General features: G+C 37.7%; 1 protein-coding gene across 2 annotated transcripts; it reads right to left on the minus strand.

The window, feature by feature from the left end:
• Nucleotides 1-1,614: 1,614 nt before the first annotated feature.
• LOC104112442 (receptor-like serine/threonine-protein kinase SD1-8) lies at nucleotides 1,615-7,126 on the minus strand. 2 transcript variants are annotated; one of them, XM_009622370.3, is made up of 7 exons: nucleotides 5,788-7,124; nucleotides 3,896-4,018; nucleotides 3,627-3,805; nucleotides 3,323-3,533; nucleotides 2,980-3,217; nucleotides 2,416-2,566; nucleotides 1,615-2,301 (listed from the first exon to the last, which is right to left on the minus strand). In XM_009622370.3, the coding sequence occupies exons 1-7, from the start codon at nucleotides 7,073-7,075 to the stop codon at nucleotides 1,990-1,992; spliced, it is 2,502 nt and encodes an 833-aa protein (XP_009620665.1). In that variant the 5' UTR covers nucleotides 7,076-7,124; the 3' UTR covers nucleotides 1,615-1,989. The 2 variants fall into 2 exon arrangements, with proteins under 2 accessions (XP_009620665.1, XP_033516219.1); XM_033660328.2 differs by having other exon boundaries at nucleotides 2,177-2,301; nucleotides 2,421-2,566; nucleotides 5,788-7,126.
• Between the last annotated feature and the right edge of the window lie 13,774 nt (nucleotides 7,127-20,900).

Genomic DNA, 20,900 nt, shown 5'->3' on the forward strand with positions numbered 1-20,900 from the left:
CTTATTTCCAAATTTTCTAAGTTTCAATCTCTGATTTACACCTCAAAATCATGTAATCTAGTCAGATTATTCGATGATAATTCAATATTATGGAGTAGAAATGATCACAAGGGACTTACCTCAAGTTTTTCTTAAAAATATATCAAAAATCGCCTCTCCCCAAGCTCCAATTTGTCAAAAATAGCAAATGAGACGAAGTCCCTATTTTTATAATTCTGCCCAGACATCCTCGGTTCTGCCTCGGTCTTGGCCTTCGATCTTGGCCTTCGATCCTGGGCTCGATCATGGCTTCGATCGTGCCCTCGATCCTGGGCTCGATCATGGCCCTCGACCCCGAGATCGATCATGCCTTCGATCGTGGCCCTCGACCCTGAGCTCGATCCGGGCTTCGATCGTGGCCCTCGACCCTGAGCTCGATCTGGGCTTCGATTTCTGGGCAGAAGCAATTTCCAATAGAAGGAAATTGCAGCAGCTGTTCTTGTTCAATTTTTGATCCGTTAACCATGCGAAACTCACCCGAGGCCCTCGGGACCTCAACCAAATATACCAACAAGTCCTAAAATATCATACGGACTTAGTCGAATCATCAAATCACCTCAAACAACACTAAAATCAAGAATTACACCCCAATTCAAGCCTAATGAACTTTGAAATTTTTAATTTCTACAAACGACTCCGGAACCTATCAAATCATGTCCGATTGACCTCAAATTTTGCACACAAGTCATAAATGACATAACAGAGGTATTCCAATTTTCAGAATCGGATTCCGACCCCGATATCAAAAAGTCAACCCCTCGGTCAAACTTCTCAAAAATAAAACTTTCGGCATTTCAAGCCTAATTCCTCTACGGACTTCCAAATAATATTCCGGATACGCACTTAAGCCCAAAATCACCATACAGAGCTATTGGAATCATCAAAATTCAAATCCGAGGTCGTTTATATATAGGTCCATATCCGGTCTACTTTTCTAACTCAATTTTTCAATTATGAGACTAAGTGTCTCATTTCACTCCGAGTTCCTTCCGGACTCGAACCCACTAACCCGATATAACATAATATAGCTGAATAACATAAAAAGAAGTAGGAATGGGGAAAACGGGGTTATAACTCTCGAAATGACCGACCGAGTCGTTAAACCTTCGCAACCAGCTGCTCACACCTCCGTACCGGAGCATCTGGGCTTCTCCTCTGAACATGTCCGAACCATCTAAGCCTCGCTTCCCACATCTTGTCATCAATGGGAGCCACATGCACCTTCTCCCGAATATCATCATTCCTAATCTTATCTATCCTAGTGTGCTCGCACATCCACCGCAACATCCTCATTTCTGTTACTTTCATCTTCTGGATATATGATTTCTTAACGGGCCAACACTCAGCCCCATACATCATGGCCGGTCTAACCACCGCTTTATAAAACTTACCTTTGAGTATCGGTGGCACCCTCCTATCACACCCTCTTTATAAAACTTACCTTTAAATGCTTAAAGCAAAACTTAATAAACATTATAAATTGTAGAACTAAAGCAAGAATTAAAGAAATTAAAAAGGAACTCACAAGAAAAAAAGAGTCGGCACCAATTAAAGAAAAAGAAAGAAAAGAAGAAACAAGGAAAAGAAGAAGGAATCTCCTGTAAGCTTTCCTAAATGCAGAACAGTTTTCAAAAGTGTAGCAGGCAGGACTCTATCCCAAGCACTTCTGCGGAAAATACAGTCCTTCACCAATGGCACTAAACATTCAGTTGTTAAATTGGGTGCCACTTTATCTATCTATATAATTTTCAATATATACACACATATATATACAAGGTTTTGACTGAGGTGTGCGGGTGGCGTGACACCCCACCATCCTTAGTAGATCCGCCCCAGAATATGGTGTTGGGCAACTGCTTTTTCCCGAGGGTAGTACATAATTCTTCTATTAGCCCAATTACAAATACTACTCCATTCATTACATAAACCCAATCAATTTTGGAAATCAAGTTATCGGCCATCTTCTATTGTAACTGTCAATTCATTGTTGGAGTTGATGTATGACTTACTAGAACACGAAGTTGTTGTGCTACAAGCATGTGTTCTTGTTGTAAAAGCAGGTTTACTAGGTTTTGCAAGAGAAATGCCTTGACGACTAAGCATTATAATTACATCTGGCATGCTTGGACGAGCACTAGCATCTTCTTGTACGCATAAGAGAGCAATATTAATGCATTTCCATGCATCTTCTTCGTTGCATGATTCAAGTAGAGATTTATCAAGCAAACTCATAACATTACCTTCATTCCATAATCTCCATGCCTGAAATGTAACTTTAGAGTTAGGAAAAAAGGTAACATAGTTACCAAACTGAAGATCTTAAAAAAGAGACGTAAAACAACAAAGAGGGCTTAAAATTTAGAAATTTTCACTCACGTAACCTAGGAGGTTTAAGGCTTCTTCTTGCTGATAAAATCCTGTATTTCTTTTGCCACAGATGATCTCAAGCATAACTACTCCAAAACTAAAAATATCTGATTTGACCGAGAATAATCCATGTAATGCATATTCTGGAGACATGTAACCGCTGCACAACTCCAAGTGATTAATGATATTACGCAAAATTTGAGAAGTGATGGACTAAGTGGGCGTTTGGACATAAGAATTGTAAAATTTCAAAATAGGGGAAATTTTTTTTCAAGTGAAAATGGTATTTGAAATTTGAGTTGTGTTTGGACATGAATATAATTTTGGGTTGTTTTTGAAGATTTGTGAGTGCTTTGAGTAAAAATTTTGAAAAACAACTTTTTGGAGTTTTTCAAATTTTCGAAAATTTTCAAAATGCATCTTCTAGTGAAAATTAGAAATTTTATGAGCAAACACTGATTTAAAAAAAAAAGTGAATATTTTTTGGAAAAAAAGAAATTTTTTTTTATGTCCAAATGGGGCGATGTATTGAAGTACAAATAGAAGAGTCTTTGCAGCACAAGTTGAGCTTACTATGTTCCAACAACTTTGTTTGTATTTGCTTCCATATCATTCCCTTGGACTATCCTTGCTAAGCCAAAATCTGAGATCTTGGGGTTCATCTCTTTATCCAATAATATGTTGCTTGTTTTTAAATCTCTATGAATGATCCTTAACCTTGAATCGTGATGCAAATAAACAAGCCCTCGAGCAATACCCAAGATGATATCAAATCTCTTATTCCAATCTAATAACGCATGATATCTTTCGTCTTGTGTAGTTATCATACAAAAGATTGTAGTATTCAATAACAAAAGAATAGTAGTTTAATTCACATTTAGAATAAGAAAATTAATCTCACGCGAAGAGTGCTTACCGAATATGAGGGCGTCTAAGCTTTTGTTTGGCATATATTCGTAGAGTAAGATCTTTTCATTCCCTTGGACGCAGTAACCAAAAAGTCTAACAAGATTTCGATGCTGAAGTCTTGCAATCAAAACTACTTCATTCTTGAATTCATTTATGCCTTGACCGGACTGAGCTGATAACCTTTTGATTGCTATTTCTCGTCCTCCCTGAAATTTTCCCTGAATATATTTTCAGTAAATTATATTATGTTAAGAAATATAACGCATAAATACAAGGTCTAACTGAAAAAATAAATGATACTTTGCAAGAACCTTATAAACAGGGCCAAAACCACCACGTCCTAGCTTATTTTCTTCTGAGAAGTTATCTGTTGCCGCTAGAATGCTTTCCAAACTAAAGAATTGAATATCGATACCCTTCTCATCCTCTTCATTTATTAAGTCATTTTCTCCCTTTTCAGTGTTTAAGCAGTTGTTTGGCTGTGAATTTCCTTGATAGAAAGAAAAAGATAGAATATATAATTGTGAAGCCCTAGCTATATGAATCTATAACTCATCAAGAAGAGAGAATTTGCATTTACCTTTACTTCTTGCTCTCCTTGTTCTATAGAGTAGGTAGATAAAGCTACATAGAAAAAGAGTAGCGACAATTGTAGTAGGAAAAACTACTTTTAGCCTTCTTGATTTATGTGTTTGGTATGCAACTGCAGTAGCAAAGATAGAATTAAATAAATAAATAACACAAAAATACTTGAATAAATAAATAAATAAATAGCATAAAAACACTAAATAGTACTCTCTGCTCTATTTCATCTCGTGTTTGAATAAAAGCAATTTTTTAGCCAAAATTATCATTTATCTTTAGGAGTAAGTCTAGTAGTATTGCCCTTCGTATATAACTATATATATATCCCTGAGCACCTTTCATCTTCTAAGTTTGCAAAATTTGAGCAGACATAGTCTTAATAACAAAAGTAACCTAACGGCTCCAACAAACTAACGGTAGTGAGGTGCACCTAAAATGAGTAAAAAGAACCCAACCTATTTCTTCTTCTCCAATTCTTTTCTTGCAGTTATTTCCCTCAAATTCAAGGAATCCTAACAAGAAATTTCCTGTATGTATTCAAGAAATGTGTTGCTGTGAACTTTTCCTTTAGCTTTATGTCTCAAACTTACCCGGTTCATATTTTCTCATCTTTGTGTTAATGGTGGTTACCTTCTACATAAACAAATTGTAGTAAAATTTGATTTTTGACAATGGCTGGCGCTTGATTTTTTGACAGCTATTAATCTTAATAAGGAATATGGTACTTGCGATTCGAAAGGGCGTGATCCATTAGCTTTGCCTTTCTTGATGAAGGGACTGAATATTGTTGAGATGATTATTATGCTTAAGCCTACTAAAATTAAATCAAAAACAAATCTCAGATTGTGAGAATAAAATAAAAAAGCAACCTACGCTAGATCCCCGCAAAAAGAACTACAGTTTGAAAAATTAGTCTTCAAAAAACTTTTCATATTTTCCCCCTTTTTCTTGAAAGTTAAAACATTTCATAGCGATTGTGTTTTAGTTGTGTCTTTTTCTTTCGCTTTTTTCTTTCTCAACGTTTTGCAGTTTGTACACAGAGAAAAAGATAGAATCTTCCCTTTTTTACTTTGTCTCTTCTTCTGCGTCTTTCAAGAATGAAGCCAGTTTAATTTTTCATATTTCCCACCAAAAGTGCAGCATCGTGATTTATAAAAAGAAAAGACAGTTTCAGGGAAAAATAACTGAATAAGGGGAAGAAGGTGAATCGAAGAAGAAGAAACATGATAGGTTTCTTTTAATCCATATCAAGCACAGCTCTATGAATGCACCATTTGTTTGAAGGTTTTTCTGTTAGCAAGACTAAATCTGCTCAAATTTTGCAAACTTGAAGGATAAAAGATGCTAGCATTATATTTGAAGGACAATATTAGACCACCCTAAAGATGAGGGACAATTTTGACTAAAAACTCGAATAGAAACATAATTTAAACAAGGCAAAACTTTTGACAAATGTCAATAGAATAACCTTAGAACTTGTGGTCTAAAATGTATAATTATATTATATGGCTATAACTTATAAGAGCATGTCATGGGTAAGAATTAAAATTAAAGAGTTCTAGAAAATAAAAAAGTTGTGTCATAGTAACATGCTAAAAGGAAATAGTATATATAGAATAAAAAAAAATTAATTCTCAAGGGGCTTATAGTATACTCCCTCCGTTTCAATTTATGTGAACCTATTTCCTTTTTCGTCCGTGCCAAAAAGAATGACCTCTTTCCTTATTTGAAAATAATTTACCTTTATGCAATGATTTATAGCCATACAAAATATATGTGCCTCATTTTACACCACAAGTTCAAAAGTCTTCTCTCTTTTCTTAAACTCGGTGCCCAATCAAATGGGTGCACATAAATTGAAACTGAGGGAATATAATTTTTGAATACCTGTGGAAGTGCCTGAAAATTCAGAAGCAGCTAGTTTGACATAAATTGCCATTCCACTAGCATCATTTTCGGAGAGTTGTTGCAAGTTGAAAAGGTCTTCATCCCAAGTTAGACATTTGCTGCTATCAAAAGCATAAGCAGTACAAGAGCAATTATTGAGACAAGTGGATTCACATTCTGCTGCACTACCAATAGTCCGAATGTGATTATATACTGATAATCTCATATGAGAATGCATCTGGAACTTGTCCTCCTCCAAAGTAGTAGCACCAACATTAGCACAATTGAGACTTATTTTCCTCCCACAACCACTAGAGAAACTATTCAAATACCAGTCTTTGTATGATCTAGGAACGAAACCAGGCAAACAATCACACAAGGGAGTACTTGAGATTTTACTACAGACACCATATGCACCACAATAACCGTAAACATCACATGGATGTGTTGGCTGAACGAAAAACGGATTCCACTGCTTGGTACCATTCAACCACATCAGCTGCTTAAGTTCCCCCGTAACATCTATTATAAATCTTGACACGACTGAAGGACTAAAAAAATAATATGAAAAATAGACCTCATCCGTGTTGTTTATATACGTGAAATTGTGCGTGGGATTTGATTTTCTACTCCAAGGTCCAGTTGACCAATATTCTACAGTTTTATTCCATCTAACAACGCTCCTACCATTAGGCTCCATCTCAAGGGAAAAGAGCCCTGGACTAGGATCTTCAGAGTTGGTCCAAGAAGTAAGAGCTTGTTTTGTTTTTGTTCTTTTATTGTAGCCAAGTTTAGCCCCAGGTAAAAATGTGTGGCTCGGATGATCGAAACTTTGCCACAATAAATGAGACCCGCCATTCAAAATCAAGTTCCCATCATCACGAAGAATCGCCACCACAGGTTTTATTGTGCTGGAGTTAATATTTGTCGACCAAATTGAGCGTCCACTCCCATTGAGCAGCACCAAGTTACTCTTTATAATTTTGAATTGTGCGGATGCCATTTCGGATAAAGAAAGAGGAGTCTCCCTATTTGCTACCCAAACTACGGTTTGTGGGGTTATATCTTTGTACCATATACCAATGTAATATTTAGAAAGATTTCCTGGTTTGAAGAAGCCCATCTCAAATTTGCCATCTGAAGAAACGACTGTTACGCTTATAGTTATGGTTTTGTCTGCATTAAGGGTATCTCCAAAGGACAAGGCCTCATTTGTAGTTCCAAAACAGAAGCACAAGAAGAGTACAAATTGCAGGAAGAAGAGAAATTTTTTATTTTTGATTTCCATGGTTGGTTATTGCACTACGCTGAGAAGAAATGTATTTTAAAGAAAAAAAAAAACTAAAACTTGTTCCAAGGTTTGTCAAGTCAACAAAACAAAATTTCCACACTTGAGTGAGACATTTCACTCACAACCAACATTTTTTTTTTTGGTGAAATTTTTAATTTTATCTTTCTTATTTTTACATTAATATTACACTGAAGAACAGAAAATTCTAAATATACTTTATGTACATGTATAGTTCCTTGTTTTCTAAATAAAGTGCGATTAACATAGTTATATAAAATGAAAGAGAGGAAGAGAGTGTTTGTTTCTCTAACAAAGTTTTTGAATGGTTTTAAAGTTCAATATTATGGAGTGACATGAGTGGATGAATTAAATTTAAAATTCCACCATATTTCATTCTAAAAGTTTTAAAAATCTATCAAAGGTTTATCGAATAAAAATATATTTTCCTGTAATTGGTTTTTAAATAATACATAATCTGTATTCAAAGCTAGAGATATGAAATATATGATCCATTTGATCATTTCAAACTATAGGCTAAAGGACTTCTTTTAACTGCAGTAGTATTTGCCGGTTTTACAATAACTCTAAGAAAAAGTCGTTTGATAGAATGCATTAGAGAAAATAATGCATGCAATAATTTTTGGTATTACTAATCTCTTATTTGGTATATTTTTTTCAACCTATGTATTATTAATGCAAATATTAGTTATACAACCTATTTGGTATTATCCTAGGTATAACTAATACATAGCAAATTATGGTATTAGCAATACCAAGACTATTAATGCATGCATTAGCATGGTTAAAAGCAAAATTATCCTTTAAGTCTCTTAAAGCTAAAGAATATATAGAGGATATTTTTGTAAATAACTAGTTTTTTTGAAAATTATGCAATGCAATTTAATATTTAATACACCACACCAAACAGAGAATAAGAAATATTCTATACGTAATTAATGCTATGACTAATACATCTTATTCTAACACTATTCTTATACACCCTATCAAACGACTCCGAGGAAGGAAAGAAAAAAAGAAAGAAGCAAAATAGTAGAAGCTCCGAGTACATTGCGTTTTTTATGGTTTCAAGAAAGAAAGAAAGAAGCAAAGTAGGAGAAACTTATCGTACACTGTGTCGTTTTTGTGTCAACGTTTTTGGATTTATGTTTGTCTTCATAAATTACTTTTCTTTGGTTCACAATTTTCCTGGCACTCAAGTCAAGTCATGTCGTTGCTAAAGAATGGCCACAATTTGTAAAGTCTCCCACTTTAATTTGGAAAAAAGGAAAAAGATCCCCACTTTCATTACTTTTTTTCCTTCTCTGGCGGGCGATAGCTTTGGAACTTGAAAGCACTGAAATGGAGAGGGCTCTTTTTTGCTATTTCTCAAAAATGTTACATAAAAGTGATCTTTTAAAAATAATACACTCTAAATTTTTTAGATATACTAGTTTTATAGCACGCGTTGCACAAGTAACCAAACTAAAAATTGTATACAAGAAGTAAGTTATGTAAAATAGCAATTTACGTTAAAATATGCAACATTCAATAAGATGAAAAAAAATGTTAGTATTATATTGAAGTAGTTGCTGAAATCAAAATAATTAAATATCTTCTGAACTTGCAATAATGAACAATTTAGTTAAGTTATTTACGTTGTAGTTATAATTTCGGTATTTTATTTTATGAGATAACTAATCTATGTCGATATACATCTAAGCTTAATATTTTTTTATACACGATGTTCTTTGTGTATTTTTCTTTTAGTCGTTTCATTTATATTGTCATGACCAAACTTCTGTTATCAATATTGATATATCTCTTGAAAATTCAACATCTAATTATTCATGTGAGAAAACATGTTGCAACAAGTATATCCCAACCTTGGAAATAGTATGGCCATGACTTTTATTTATATTGTCATGGAAAAATACAAATGTGCAATAGAAAAAATATTTCTCGTGCAAATAGGGAAAAGGGAGAATAATGCCTCTCGAGTATGGAAAATAGAGAAACTTTTCTCTTATATTGAATTTAGTTCCAAACATGCCCTTATCATGATTAGTAAATTAAATTAGGTTTGCCACTATACTATGAAAAAGAATAAATTTGTCCTTTGTTTGAAATTAGTCTCAAATATGACCTTCTCATGAGTGAACTCGCTCATATTTTTTCCTTAAAACTAATGGAATTTTTTTTTTATCAATCCTTTTATTTTCGGTTCAAACATTTATTTGATTACTATTTCTAAAACAATAAGAGGAATAACAAAAAGAAGAAAAAAAAGAACATGTAGTTTTTTTTATCTTCAAAAATACACACCAAAAGTAGAAATTCATAGAGTATTTTATTTTTGTAACGACCCGACCGGTCGTTTAGTATAATTGTGTCTTGTTTACCCTTTTGATGCCTCACACATGTGTGTTTATAGTTTTATGACTTACGAGATTGATTAGTTTCGTTCTAGGAGAATTTCGGGTTGATTTAGACCTTTTGATTCTTGGATTAGAAGCCTAAGTTAGAAATATTAATCAAACTTTGACTTTTCTGAAAATAACCCCAGAACGGTGTGTTTATGTAACGACTCGGCCGGTCGTTTCGAGAGTTATAACCCCGTTTCCTCCATTTCTGCTTCTTTTGTGTTCTTCAGTTATATTATGATATATCGGGTTAGTTGGTTCGGGTACGGAGTGGTTTTAGAGTGAATTGAGACACTTAGTCTCTTTATTAGAAGCTTAAGTTAGAAAAGTCAAACGGATGTTGACTTATGTATAAACGATATCGGATTTGAATTTTGATAGTTCTGTTAGCTCCGTTAGGCGAAAGTTGAAAATTTGGCGATTTTGGTCGGCAGTGAAAATTTTGATATCGGGATCGGAATGGATTTTCGGAAGTTGGAGTAGGTTCATGGTATCATTTTCACGTGTGTGTAAAATGTGAGGTCATTCGGACATGGTTTGATAGGTTTCGGTATCAGTTGCGGAATTTGGAAGTTTAGAAGTTCTTAGGCTTGAATCCGAGGGTATTTTGGTGTTTTGATGTCATTTTTGGTGATTCGAAGGTTCGACTACGTTCGTAGGGGGTCATATGACTTGTTGGTATGTTTGGTTGAGGTCCCGAGGGCCTCGGGGTGATTTCGGGTGGTCAACGGAAGAATTGGAGTTGATGAAATGCAGCTGAAGCTGTTGGTTCTGGTGTCATCCGCACCTGCGGAGTGGGAACCGCAGGTGCAAGGCCGCAGGAGCGAAGGAAGAGCCGCAGGTGCGGCTACGGGAGACCTGGGCTTAGACTGCAAGTCCGATGGAACTTCCGCATCTACGATGGTCGCAGAAGCTGTTTGGGAGGTGCAGATCGATCGCATGTACGGATTGGGTCCCGCATCTGTGATGATCGCAGATGCGGTCAAGTGATGCAGGAGAGGAGTTAGGCTTTTAATGAATTTCCACAGAAGCGGAGCCCGGTTCGCAGATGTGGTTCCACAGGTGCGGATCTAGGACCACAGGTACGATTTTAACTGGGCAGAAAACCGCAGCTCGAGGTTTTGTCTTCCATTTTAAATTTTGGACTTGGGGAGCTCGGGAGAGAGGCGATTTTTCGAAAGTTTTCAAGGAAGACGTTAGGGTAAGTGATTCTAAACTGTATTGTTCTAATTTCTGTGTAGCTATGGCTTTGTTATCATTTAATTAGGGATTGGAATTGAAATTTTGGGGATTTAGGGCTTGAGAATTTGAGAGTGAACTTTGGGGTTTTGGAGGAGCAATTGAGGTCGGATTTTGGTAAAATTTGTATGACTATACTCGTGAGTGAATTGGCTTTTGGGTTTTGTAATTTTTGTTAGATTCCGAGACGTGGGCCCGGGAGCCGGGTTTGAGCCGATTTCGGATTTTGGCTATAATTTGGTATTTTTCTTATGGAATTGATTCCTTTAGCCTATATTGATCGTATTGTATTACTTGTGGCTAGATTCGGGATGTTCGAAGACCGAATTGAGAGGCAAGGGCATTCCGTAGTAGGACTTTGCTTCGTTTGAGGTAAGTAACATTTTCAAACTTGGTTCTGAGTGTTCGAGACCCCAAATTATATACTATGTGATTGGTATTGAGGTGACGCACATGCCAAGTGACGGGCGTGCGAGCGTGCACCGTGAGAATTGTGACCTGGGTGATTCCATGGCACCCTCTAGTGACTCTATCCTATAGATATCCATGTTTTCATCATGTGATAAAGTAGTTGAGCTGTAGATCATGCTAGATATCATATTTAGGCTTTATGCCGGGATTGGTTGGACCCTTAGCGGTCGTTTCTTGCTGTCATCTCACTAGTTTCATTTACCATTTCATACTCAGTCATGATTATGCATTTTTATATCATATCTCGGTCTCAGTTATTTGTTGAATCATTATATCATTGTTCCGGGTTGTTTTCATGACATTGTGAGACCGTGGTGAAACTAGAGAGGTTGATGATTGAATGAGGCCGAGTGCCTGGTTATGAGTGTCAGTTATGGGATCGGGCTGCACGCCGCAGTGGTTATATTGATGATTATGATAGCGCTTGTGTTACACCCCATGTTTTCGTACGTGAAAGTACGCCGTAAGTAAATTGATGCAAGCTCGGGAATGAGATTATTTTGAGGTTACAAGTATTATGTTATTTCAAACAAGGGACAAGTAAATTCGTGAAGGCAAGAGGGTAAGCGAATCAGAGCAAATGAATTTCGTCGAAATTTGATATTTTGAGGTAAAATACGGCCCGAGCTAAAATACCCGGTATTTATGGACTAATGCCATACAAGGTACCACATGACCATGATAGTAAGGTGTATAAAGTATATTAAAAATAAGTAGAATTTTAAGTAATTTAAGATAATTCTTAATTATGCGGGTAATTGGTTAATTACCGAGTAGCGGCATATTACCTAATTAATTAATTGATTATAGGATAAGATTAAAATTTCTCCACCCCACCCTCACGTGGTAGCAAGGCCTTGTCCATATTCATGACTCTTACAATGGAATGGAAAGGTGGCAACCTTAATGATAATGGCAAGAAACTTCATTTCTAGGAATTGGGATACAAAACAACATTTCATTCTAAAAAGACTTAAAGCCCATTTTTAATTCGTTTTGGTGAGTCTGAAATTAATGAAAAGGTTCAACAAGAAGGTTTCCTCCAAGATGATACTTGATAGTAACGTAAGTTACTTAAGTTCATATGAAACTTCTTAGAAAAATTAGCAACGAGATTTTGCGATTCTATAGGAGTACAATGCAATCTTTCTCAAGAACATCATACAGAGTTTTCCTACTCCGGTCTTACAGTCACGTGTTTTGTCGCGCTTGTCGTGTGTTAGAGGGATTGTCCGAAGAACCGACTCAGGTATGTTAAGGCTAAGCCCTTTCTTAATTTTGGCATGATCTGGTAATTACACAATTTTGATAACGAGGTATAAAGAAAAAATTCATGTCCCGGAATTTACGTATATTTTCCTAGTCTTATAACTTACAATATTCTCCTTATCGGGACTTCATATTCAATTGAGTATTTCTTTTTTTATAGTCAAGAGAGCAGAAAGTCTATATATACATCATTATAGTATTTTCATTACCATCGAGCTATAATCGATGGGCAGGCCCCTATTGGGCAACCTCTGATCAGATGGTAAGTTATATACCGAGCTTACTATGGCCGAGTGCCTATGAGCGAGCCCAGTTGGCCGAGATATAGAGCCTAGTATGGCCGAGCGCCTATGAGCGAGCCTACTACGGCAGAGCAGTTATATATATACCGAGCCTTATAGGGCCGAGCAACTATTTTACTTACTATATTGAGAGAATTGAGTCAGTATCAGCAGGTAAGCATATCTTTAGATTATCTTTAACTCCCAGTTACTTTCAGTTATTATATTATCAGTTCAGTTTTAGCTATCAGTATATTGACTTACATACTCGGTACATTATTTGTACTGACGTCCCTTTTGCCTGTGGAGGCTGCGTTTCATGCCCGCAGGTCTCGATAGACAGGTCAAGAGTCCTCCAAGAAGGCGATTAGCTCAACAGAAGATGTTGGTGCGCTTCATTTGCTTCGGAGTTGCTTGTTTGGTTAATATGATTTAGATGTGTATTGTTTGGTATGGCGGGACTCTATCCCGACCTTTATGAAAATTATGTATTCTTAGAGGCTTGTAGACAGATGTCGTGTACGTAGAAGATTGTATGGCCTTGTCGGCCTATGTTTAGTGTACGAGTGGTTATTTTGGTCTTATAGGCCCGTATGTCTTATGTATAAGTGGTATCACATGTTGTATTCTACTTATTTCTCGGCAGCCTTCCGGCTCAATTATCTGTGATAGTATGACATGAAAAGATACGTTATGTTGGTACTCGGTTGAGTAAGGTACCGGGTGCCCGTCGCGGCCCATCGGTTTGGGTCGTGACAAAAGTGGTATCAGAGCAGTTCTGTCTTATGGAGTCTACAAGCCGTGTCTAGTAGAGTCTTGTTTATGGGTGTGTCGTGCACCACACTTATAAGTAGGAGGCTACAGGGCATTTAGGACGGTCACTCTTTCTTCTTACTCTAGATCGTGTGGTAGAGCTCATTCATAAGAATTCAAACTCCTAGCTTTTATTTTATCTGTAATATGACGATACCTTCAGTTGGTAAGAGATTGAATGCGGATATGGAAGAGTTGAGTCATAGGAACTCGATTTTTCATGATACTTATGATGAGGAAATGTAAGGTCTTCAGTAGATCATGTGTGTACTAAGACGTGTAAGGCTCTTGATAAGGAGCCTTAAGGCAAGGATATTTATCCACCCCTATGGCGAAAGGCAATCAGAGATTCATAAGATAGTACAAGTCTCAACAAGTAAAAGAAGCAAGGTGAATAAGGGTACGAGGCGCCCAGTTAATGAAGACTATCATTATTTACCATTCAGGACGGGAGATATAAGCATTTTGAGTTACCTTCAATGGTAGCAGAGGAATGTACAAATGGCCACACCCATATCATTTATGTCCTATGGAAGTTAACAAAAGTAGTATAACAGAAGGACGTATATCAGAATTTGGCTGGGGTTAGAGTGACCCAAAATGGGGGATGGAATGTTTGCCTTAGTTGACATTTCTGAAGGATAGTGTAAATATGCTAATAGATCTCCTTGTTAGGCACCCAGATGGTGCACTCTAAAATAGTACGGTTATATATGAGTATTACAAAGATAGGCACTGGAATCCTTGAAAGGGATAAATATTATCTTAGTATGGCTCCCGTCCCTAGTAGAGAGAGAATGTTAAGTTTTACATAGTCTATAATCGAGGGAAGGAAAAGATGAGAGGTGCCAGGCCTGGATACAACAAAAGAGCATAGGCCATAAGGTTGTATCCTCATTTCGAGAAATAAGTTCGTGACTCCAACGCGATTGTCAGGAGGAAAAGTTAGACCCCAAAGTAATAGAAATCAGTATGGGCTGGTGAACAAGGTAAGCTAAACATGAATTAGGGACTGAGTAATTTGATAATGATCGGCATCATTAGAATTTGAGATTGCGTTCCAGTGATAATAAAATGGACAACAGAAGAAGATTCATAAGAAATTCGGAGAAAGGTCATTCAAGAAGACGCTTCCCTAAAGCAAGCAATGTGAGCAAAGTTAAGCTTAAGGGACTGTATGTACCAGTTATACTAAGTGTCACCCTCATGAGTAAGGGAAGTTGCTATACTTGGTACAGAAGGATCACCGCAAAACGAGTAAGGGTCATCAATGATGTGAGAAGACGCCAAAGACAAAGAGGTAAAACATCTATAGGTAGATCGTCGTAGTGCTAAATATTAGTACTCCTCTAAAGGGGGGAATATAGAGTGATGTGGCATTAAGTTAGAATTAAGTGGTTATAGTAATTATGGAATGGTAAAGAAGAATGCAATATAATGAAAAAGGGATGAGATTGCACTTATTCAAAGCTTACAGATATGCTATGATTCCAGAATATTATGCAAACACGGCGTCAAGGAGAGGACGTGAGGGTTCCTGTCCGAGATGTTATTGATGAATAAGGAGCCAATGCGAGAGGTAAGTTAAGACAAAGGAAATAACCCAAGAAATATTATACGGAATATTGATATGAGAATGGGCCAACGACTAGTTAGCAGTTGATTCAGGAAGAGTCTAGTTATGGCTAGACAAGAGGTTACAGACAAATCAACAGATCATGCAAGATAAACATAGTAAAACCCAATATAGTGGATTCAGCCCCACAATCACAACATTATAATACTTGATAAATATTCAGATAGGAGTCGGGGTAGTTAAAGGTACCACATGAGTGTTATGGAAATAAAAGAGAGTGCCACTGGGAAGATAGTAAAAATATCAATTTCAGAAACAACCCTACAAGCACAAGGGCGTGGAGGTATGTAACCACGAATAATTATAGGCAAGGAAGGACATCAAAAAACCTTTTGCCGAGTATATGATATAATAAGCTCGCAGATTTACAAAAGTCAGAGGGTCCTCCCTAAGTACGACAACGAAAGACTAGCTGAGGAAATAAGGAAAAAGGCTTCAACCTAAGCATAGTAACTTGAAGAAGAAATGGTCTTGTAATAGCAGTCTCACTACAACATTGTATGCACTCCATACGAAAGTGGCACCTATCCGAGTTAATGAGCGGGAAATGAAACCAAAAGTAATATTCGAGACCATGTGAGTTGCACAAAAATTTCGGCATGCGTGAGAACTAAGATAAGCTAAGTATACATGCAGTAGAGGGGCAGAAAGATCAGGAAAAGTAATAGCTTGCGTTTAAAGGAAGCTCGGAAGGAACAAAAGGGATTATGCACTTAAGACTTCAGAGTGATATCCATGCAGCATATATGTTGACATTCATACAGCCGTAGAAGACTCCGGTATAAGTTAAAAGAAATAATTGAGCCTAGGGCATAGACAAAGGATTGAATTGTCAGAAGATTTTATGATGGATATTCCATAGCGCCCATGAAAGGCTAAAGTAATAACTAATACTAGGAGCCATAAATCGGAAGATAGCTTAAGCCTACATAAAGGCTGATCAGAAGGAAAAGGAAACTAAAGAGTTACATCAACCAAGTAAATCAGGAGTCTGATTATTGGACCAAGAAAATTATGGACATCGTGATTGAGAACATTGCAGAATCACTCTTAATATCAGAGGTGCAAGAAAGATAGTACAACAACCATATTCTATAACTGCCTTACGATAAAGCCAGTTAGAAAAGTACCAGCCTCATAATAAGTCAGTACGAAGCTCCAACCGAATTGTGTAAGCACCAGAGGTGCAAGTATTATAATATAGCTTCAAGTTATGGATATGAGTTATACCTATGTGGAAGGGAAGTCATGAAAGAGATATAAGATGTGATGTAAGATTTTAAGGTAAGTAAAGTAAAGATGAACAATGTACGAGATACTGAGGTGTAGAAGATTATGAATAACCCATACTTCAGATAAAAGGCTAGAAGTGCTGGGATTCAGTATATAGGAATGATAGCAGCATCGTCAGTGGCATATCTTCTAGCCCATGTTTCTAGGCATCGAGAGGTCTAGTTAAGAGAGAGTAAAGAAGAAGTAGAGACAATGTGATGTCTCGCTTGATGTTCCAAAATAACATAAGGAAATCTATGGCGCAAGCAAGTTGAAGGAAGGCTGCGAGTAGTATAAATAGACATGTATGGGTCGCAAGCTAAAGTATGGTAAAGCGACAAGGTTTTTAGAAGGACAGGAGTAAGGACAAGAAAGGGCGCGTGAGAAGGTGACGAGAAATGGAATGCTGCCCTAATAGTAGAATGAGGGTGTAATTATGATAAATAAAGGATGATCTTTTTGGGCCTTCGATTGAGTAATGATTTGAAGAAAAAAAAGGATTTCACGGATGGCACGGGATTAGAATAACCCCCCATAAGATAAATCACGTTGGGATGCTATGAAGTACGGCTATGGAAGCATTGTATCACCCCAGGTGGATGTTCCCCGATGAGACGTGAGCCCTAGCGGCAGTGATACATAAGAGGTCAAGTTATCGTTATTAAGGTAAATCAACAAAGGATAGGTAAAACTTACAAAGTATGACATGAGATTAGGCCATCATTTTTAAGATGAACGGTAATGAAGAAGCATTAAAGGACTGAGATTTATACCTATAGGATAAGCAACAAAAGTAATCTGGAATTTGGTAGCATACCTCAGTAACGATAAATTGAAGTAAGAGTTACGGTATAGTATAACCTACCTTGATGCAGTAAAGTCATACAGATGGATAACCGGGGCTATGAAACAAGATATAGAAATATTTGCAAGTTCAACAAAGTACCGAGCGAAAAACTTCAGTATACCTATAGGTTCCCAGAAGAGCACCTTGTTATAGTTATGTATATATTCACAAAATGAGGCCTAAAGGTTGACTAAAAGCTGGAGGAAAAAGGAGAGAAGATCGCATAGGCACACTTACAAGGTCAGAGTCGTACAGACTGCATGATAAAAAGGTAGCAACAATTACGAGATTGAAAGGATTCCGACCACAAGTCGTGGTGTGAGAAAGAGGCCTAAAGGGGGGAACGCCTTGGCCTTTCGAATTATGGCAAGGAAAGTACTAAAGTATTTGGAAGACATAAGCTATGAGAATGATAAGTGCATCAGTCAACATTCGAGGACGAATGTTCCAAAGGGGGGAATGATGTTACACCCCATGTTTTCGTACGTGAAAGTACGCCATAAGTAAATTAATGCAAGCTCGGGAATGAGATTATTTTGAGGTTACAAGTATTATATTATTTCAACCAAGGGATAAGTAAATTCGTGAAGTGTCACGACCCAAAATACCACCACAGGCATCGTGATGGCACCTAGTCTCTAAGACTAGGTAGGCCGATTTCAATTACATTTTGAAGCTATTTTTTTTGAAACTAACAGCGGAAATAATTACAATATACAACCTCCCAAGACTGGTAGTACTGAGTCACAAACTCTAGCTGAATACATGGAATGATCACGAGGATCGAATATACAATAGTGTTTGATTACAAATTAACAGTACAATGAAATGAAAAGATTTCAAGGGACTGCAACGACCAAGCAACTCTACCTTGAATCTTTACGATCCCGCTTTAACTCTGCTCAAGTCCGTTATCTTCAATACCTGGCTCTGCACAAAAATGTGCAGAAGTGTAGTATGAGTACGCCACAGTCGGTACCCAATAAGTATCAAGACTAACCTCAATCGAGTAGAGACGAGGTACAGTCAAGACACTCACTAGTCTAATAACCTGTGCAATATAATATACAAAATAATAAGAAATAAATAATAATAAGGGCAGGATAAAACAACAGACAACAAGAATGCCATTAATATTGCCCAACAATTAATAAACACAATTACACCCAATTAAATCAAGTCCTTCAAATAAATGTCGTTCACATATAATTCTTCCAGATAACTCTCTTTCAAATATAATTTTCTCAAATAATTATTTTTCATATATATTTCTTTCAATAAATCGTTTCAAATATAATTTCCTCAAATAAATATCTTTCAAATACAATTCTTTCATATAATACTTTCTAAGTAAAAATCCTTTCAAATAAATATTTTGAATATAATTCTTTCAATTAAAAAGTCACCATGTGACACCTCATTTCATAATCATAAAAATATGGGTCTCAGCCCATTTTCTTATTTTTCGTAAACACGGGTCCCAGCCCAGTTTCATATTTCCACGGCACCTCGTGCCCATAATTAAACCATCATATTTTCCCGGCACTTCGTGCCCTCATTTCATATCACAACTGCATGGACAATTCACGTGCCAAATATCCTCATTATTTACACACGACATCTCGTGCCCACATTTCATTCTATAATCCGCCAGGCAATAGCCACATTGGTCAGCCCAAAAGACATCACTAAGAACTCATAATGGTCATATCGGGTCCTGAAAACTGTCTTAAAAATATCTGAATCCTGAATCTTCAGCTGGTGATAACCGAAACTCAAATCAATCTTGGAGAACACCCTCGCTCCCTGAAGCTGGTAAAATAAATCATCAATACGAGGCAAATGATACTTGTTCTTGACTGTGACCTTTTTCAATTGCCTGTAATCAATACACATTCTCATGGAACCATCATTCTTCTTTACAAATAGAACCGGTGCACCCCAAGGTGACACACTAGGCCGAATAAACCCCTTATCAAGGAGTTCTTGAAGCTGTTATTTCAATTCCTTCAACTCCGCCGGTGCCATACAATACAATGGAATAGAAATGGCCTGAGTGCCCGGCACCAAATCAATACCGAAGTCAATATCCCTGTCAGGTGGCATGCCCGACAGGTCTGCAGGAAACACATCCGAAAAATCATGTACCACCGGAACAGAATCAATGACAGGAGTCTCTGCACTAACATCCCTCACAAAAGCCAAATAAGATAGGCAACCCTTCTCAACCATACATTGAGTCTTCAATTATGAAATCACCCTACTTGGTACATAATCTACAGAACCGCTCCACTCAACCCTCAAAAATCCCGGCATAGCCAATGTCACCGTCTTAGCATGACAATTTAGAACAGCATGACATGGAGATAACCAATCCATAACTAATATCACATCAAATTCAACCATACTAAGCAGCAAAAGGTTCACTTGGGTCTCCAGACCCCCAATAGTCACCACACAAGACCGATATATGCGGTCCACAACAATAATATCACCCACAGGAGTAGACACATGAACAAATGAAACTAAAGACTCACGAGGCAAATCTAGAAAATGGGCGAAATACGAGAAAACATATGAATACGTGGAACCAGGGTCAAGTAATACTGAGGCACCTCTATGACAAATTGAGACAATACCTGTAATCACAACATCTAAAGTAATAGCATCTGGTATGGCAGGGAGGGCATAGACACGGGCCTAGCCACCCCTTGATCTGCCTCCCCCTCTAGGGTGACCACTAGCTGACTGACCTCCACCCCTAGCTGACTGGGTGGGTGGAGAAGTAACTGGTGCTTAAGTCGAAGGATGACTCCTCTGCTGAGATAGACATACATGATGACGAGGACACTGCCTCCACATATGCCCAAACTTCCCACACTCAAAACAACTCCCTGGTGCTGGTGGCAGGAACTGAAGGGAGCCCCGAGCCCCGGGATAACCAGTAGAAGAACCTGACATAGGGGAGCCCTGAACTAGTGGAGCACGGGATGAACTATGAGCTGGAAGAGCACTAAGTGATGAGTGACCTTGATGAGAACTGTGAGAACCATGGCCAGATGATGCACCACGGTGAAATGGTCGAGCTGACTGAGCCTGTCTGACTATCTCTACCGTGCTGAAATTGACCCCCAAAAGGAGCACCGCTGAATCTACCCTGACCACGAGGCCTCTTGGCCTCCCTCTCAACCCTCTCCTCACTGCGAACCATCTCAATCTATCGAGCAATGTCGACAACCTCATCAAAGGTGGCACCAGACACCCTCTCTCTGGTCATAAGCAACTGTAGCTGAAAAGTGAGACCATCAACAAACCTCATGATCCGCTCCCTGTCCGTGGGAACCAACCAGATCGCATGACGGGCCAACTCGGAGAACCGCATCTCATACTGCATCACAGATATATCAGCCTAGCGAAGCCACTCAAACTGTCTGCACAACTCCTCTCTGCGGGATCGAGGCACGAACTTCTCCAAAATGACCACAGAGAACTGATGCCAAGTAAGGAGTGTTGCACCAATAGGCCTATGCCTCTCGTAAGTCTCCCACCATCTGAGTGCAGCCCCGGAGAACTG

This window comes from Nicotiana tomentosiformis, chromosome 8 (genome assembly GCF_000390325.3).
Source record: "Nicotiana tomentosiformis chromosome 8, ASM39032v3, whole genome shotgun sequence".
Classification (NCBI taxonomy): domain Eukaryota; kingdom Viridiplantae; phylum Streptophyta; class Magnoliopsida; order Solanales; family Solanaceae; genus Nicotiana; species Nicotiana tomentosiformis.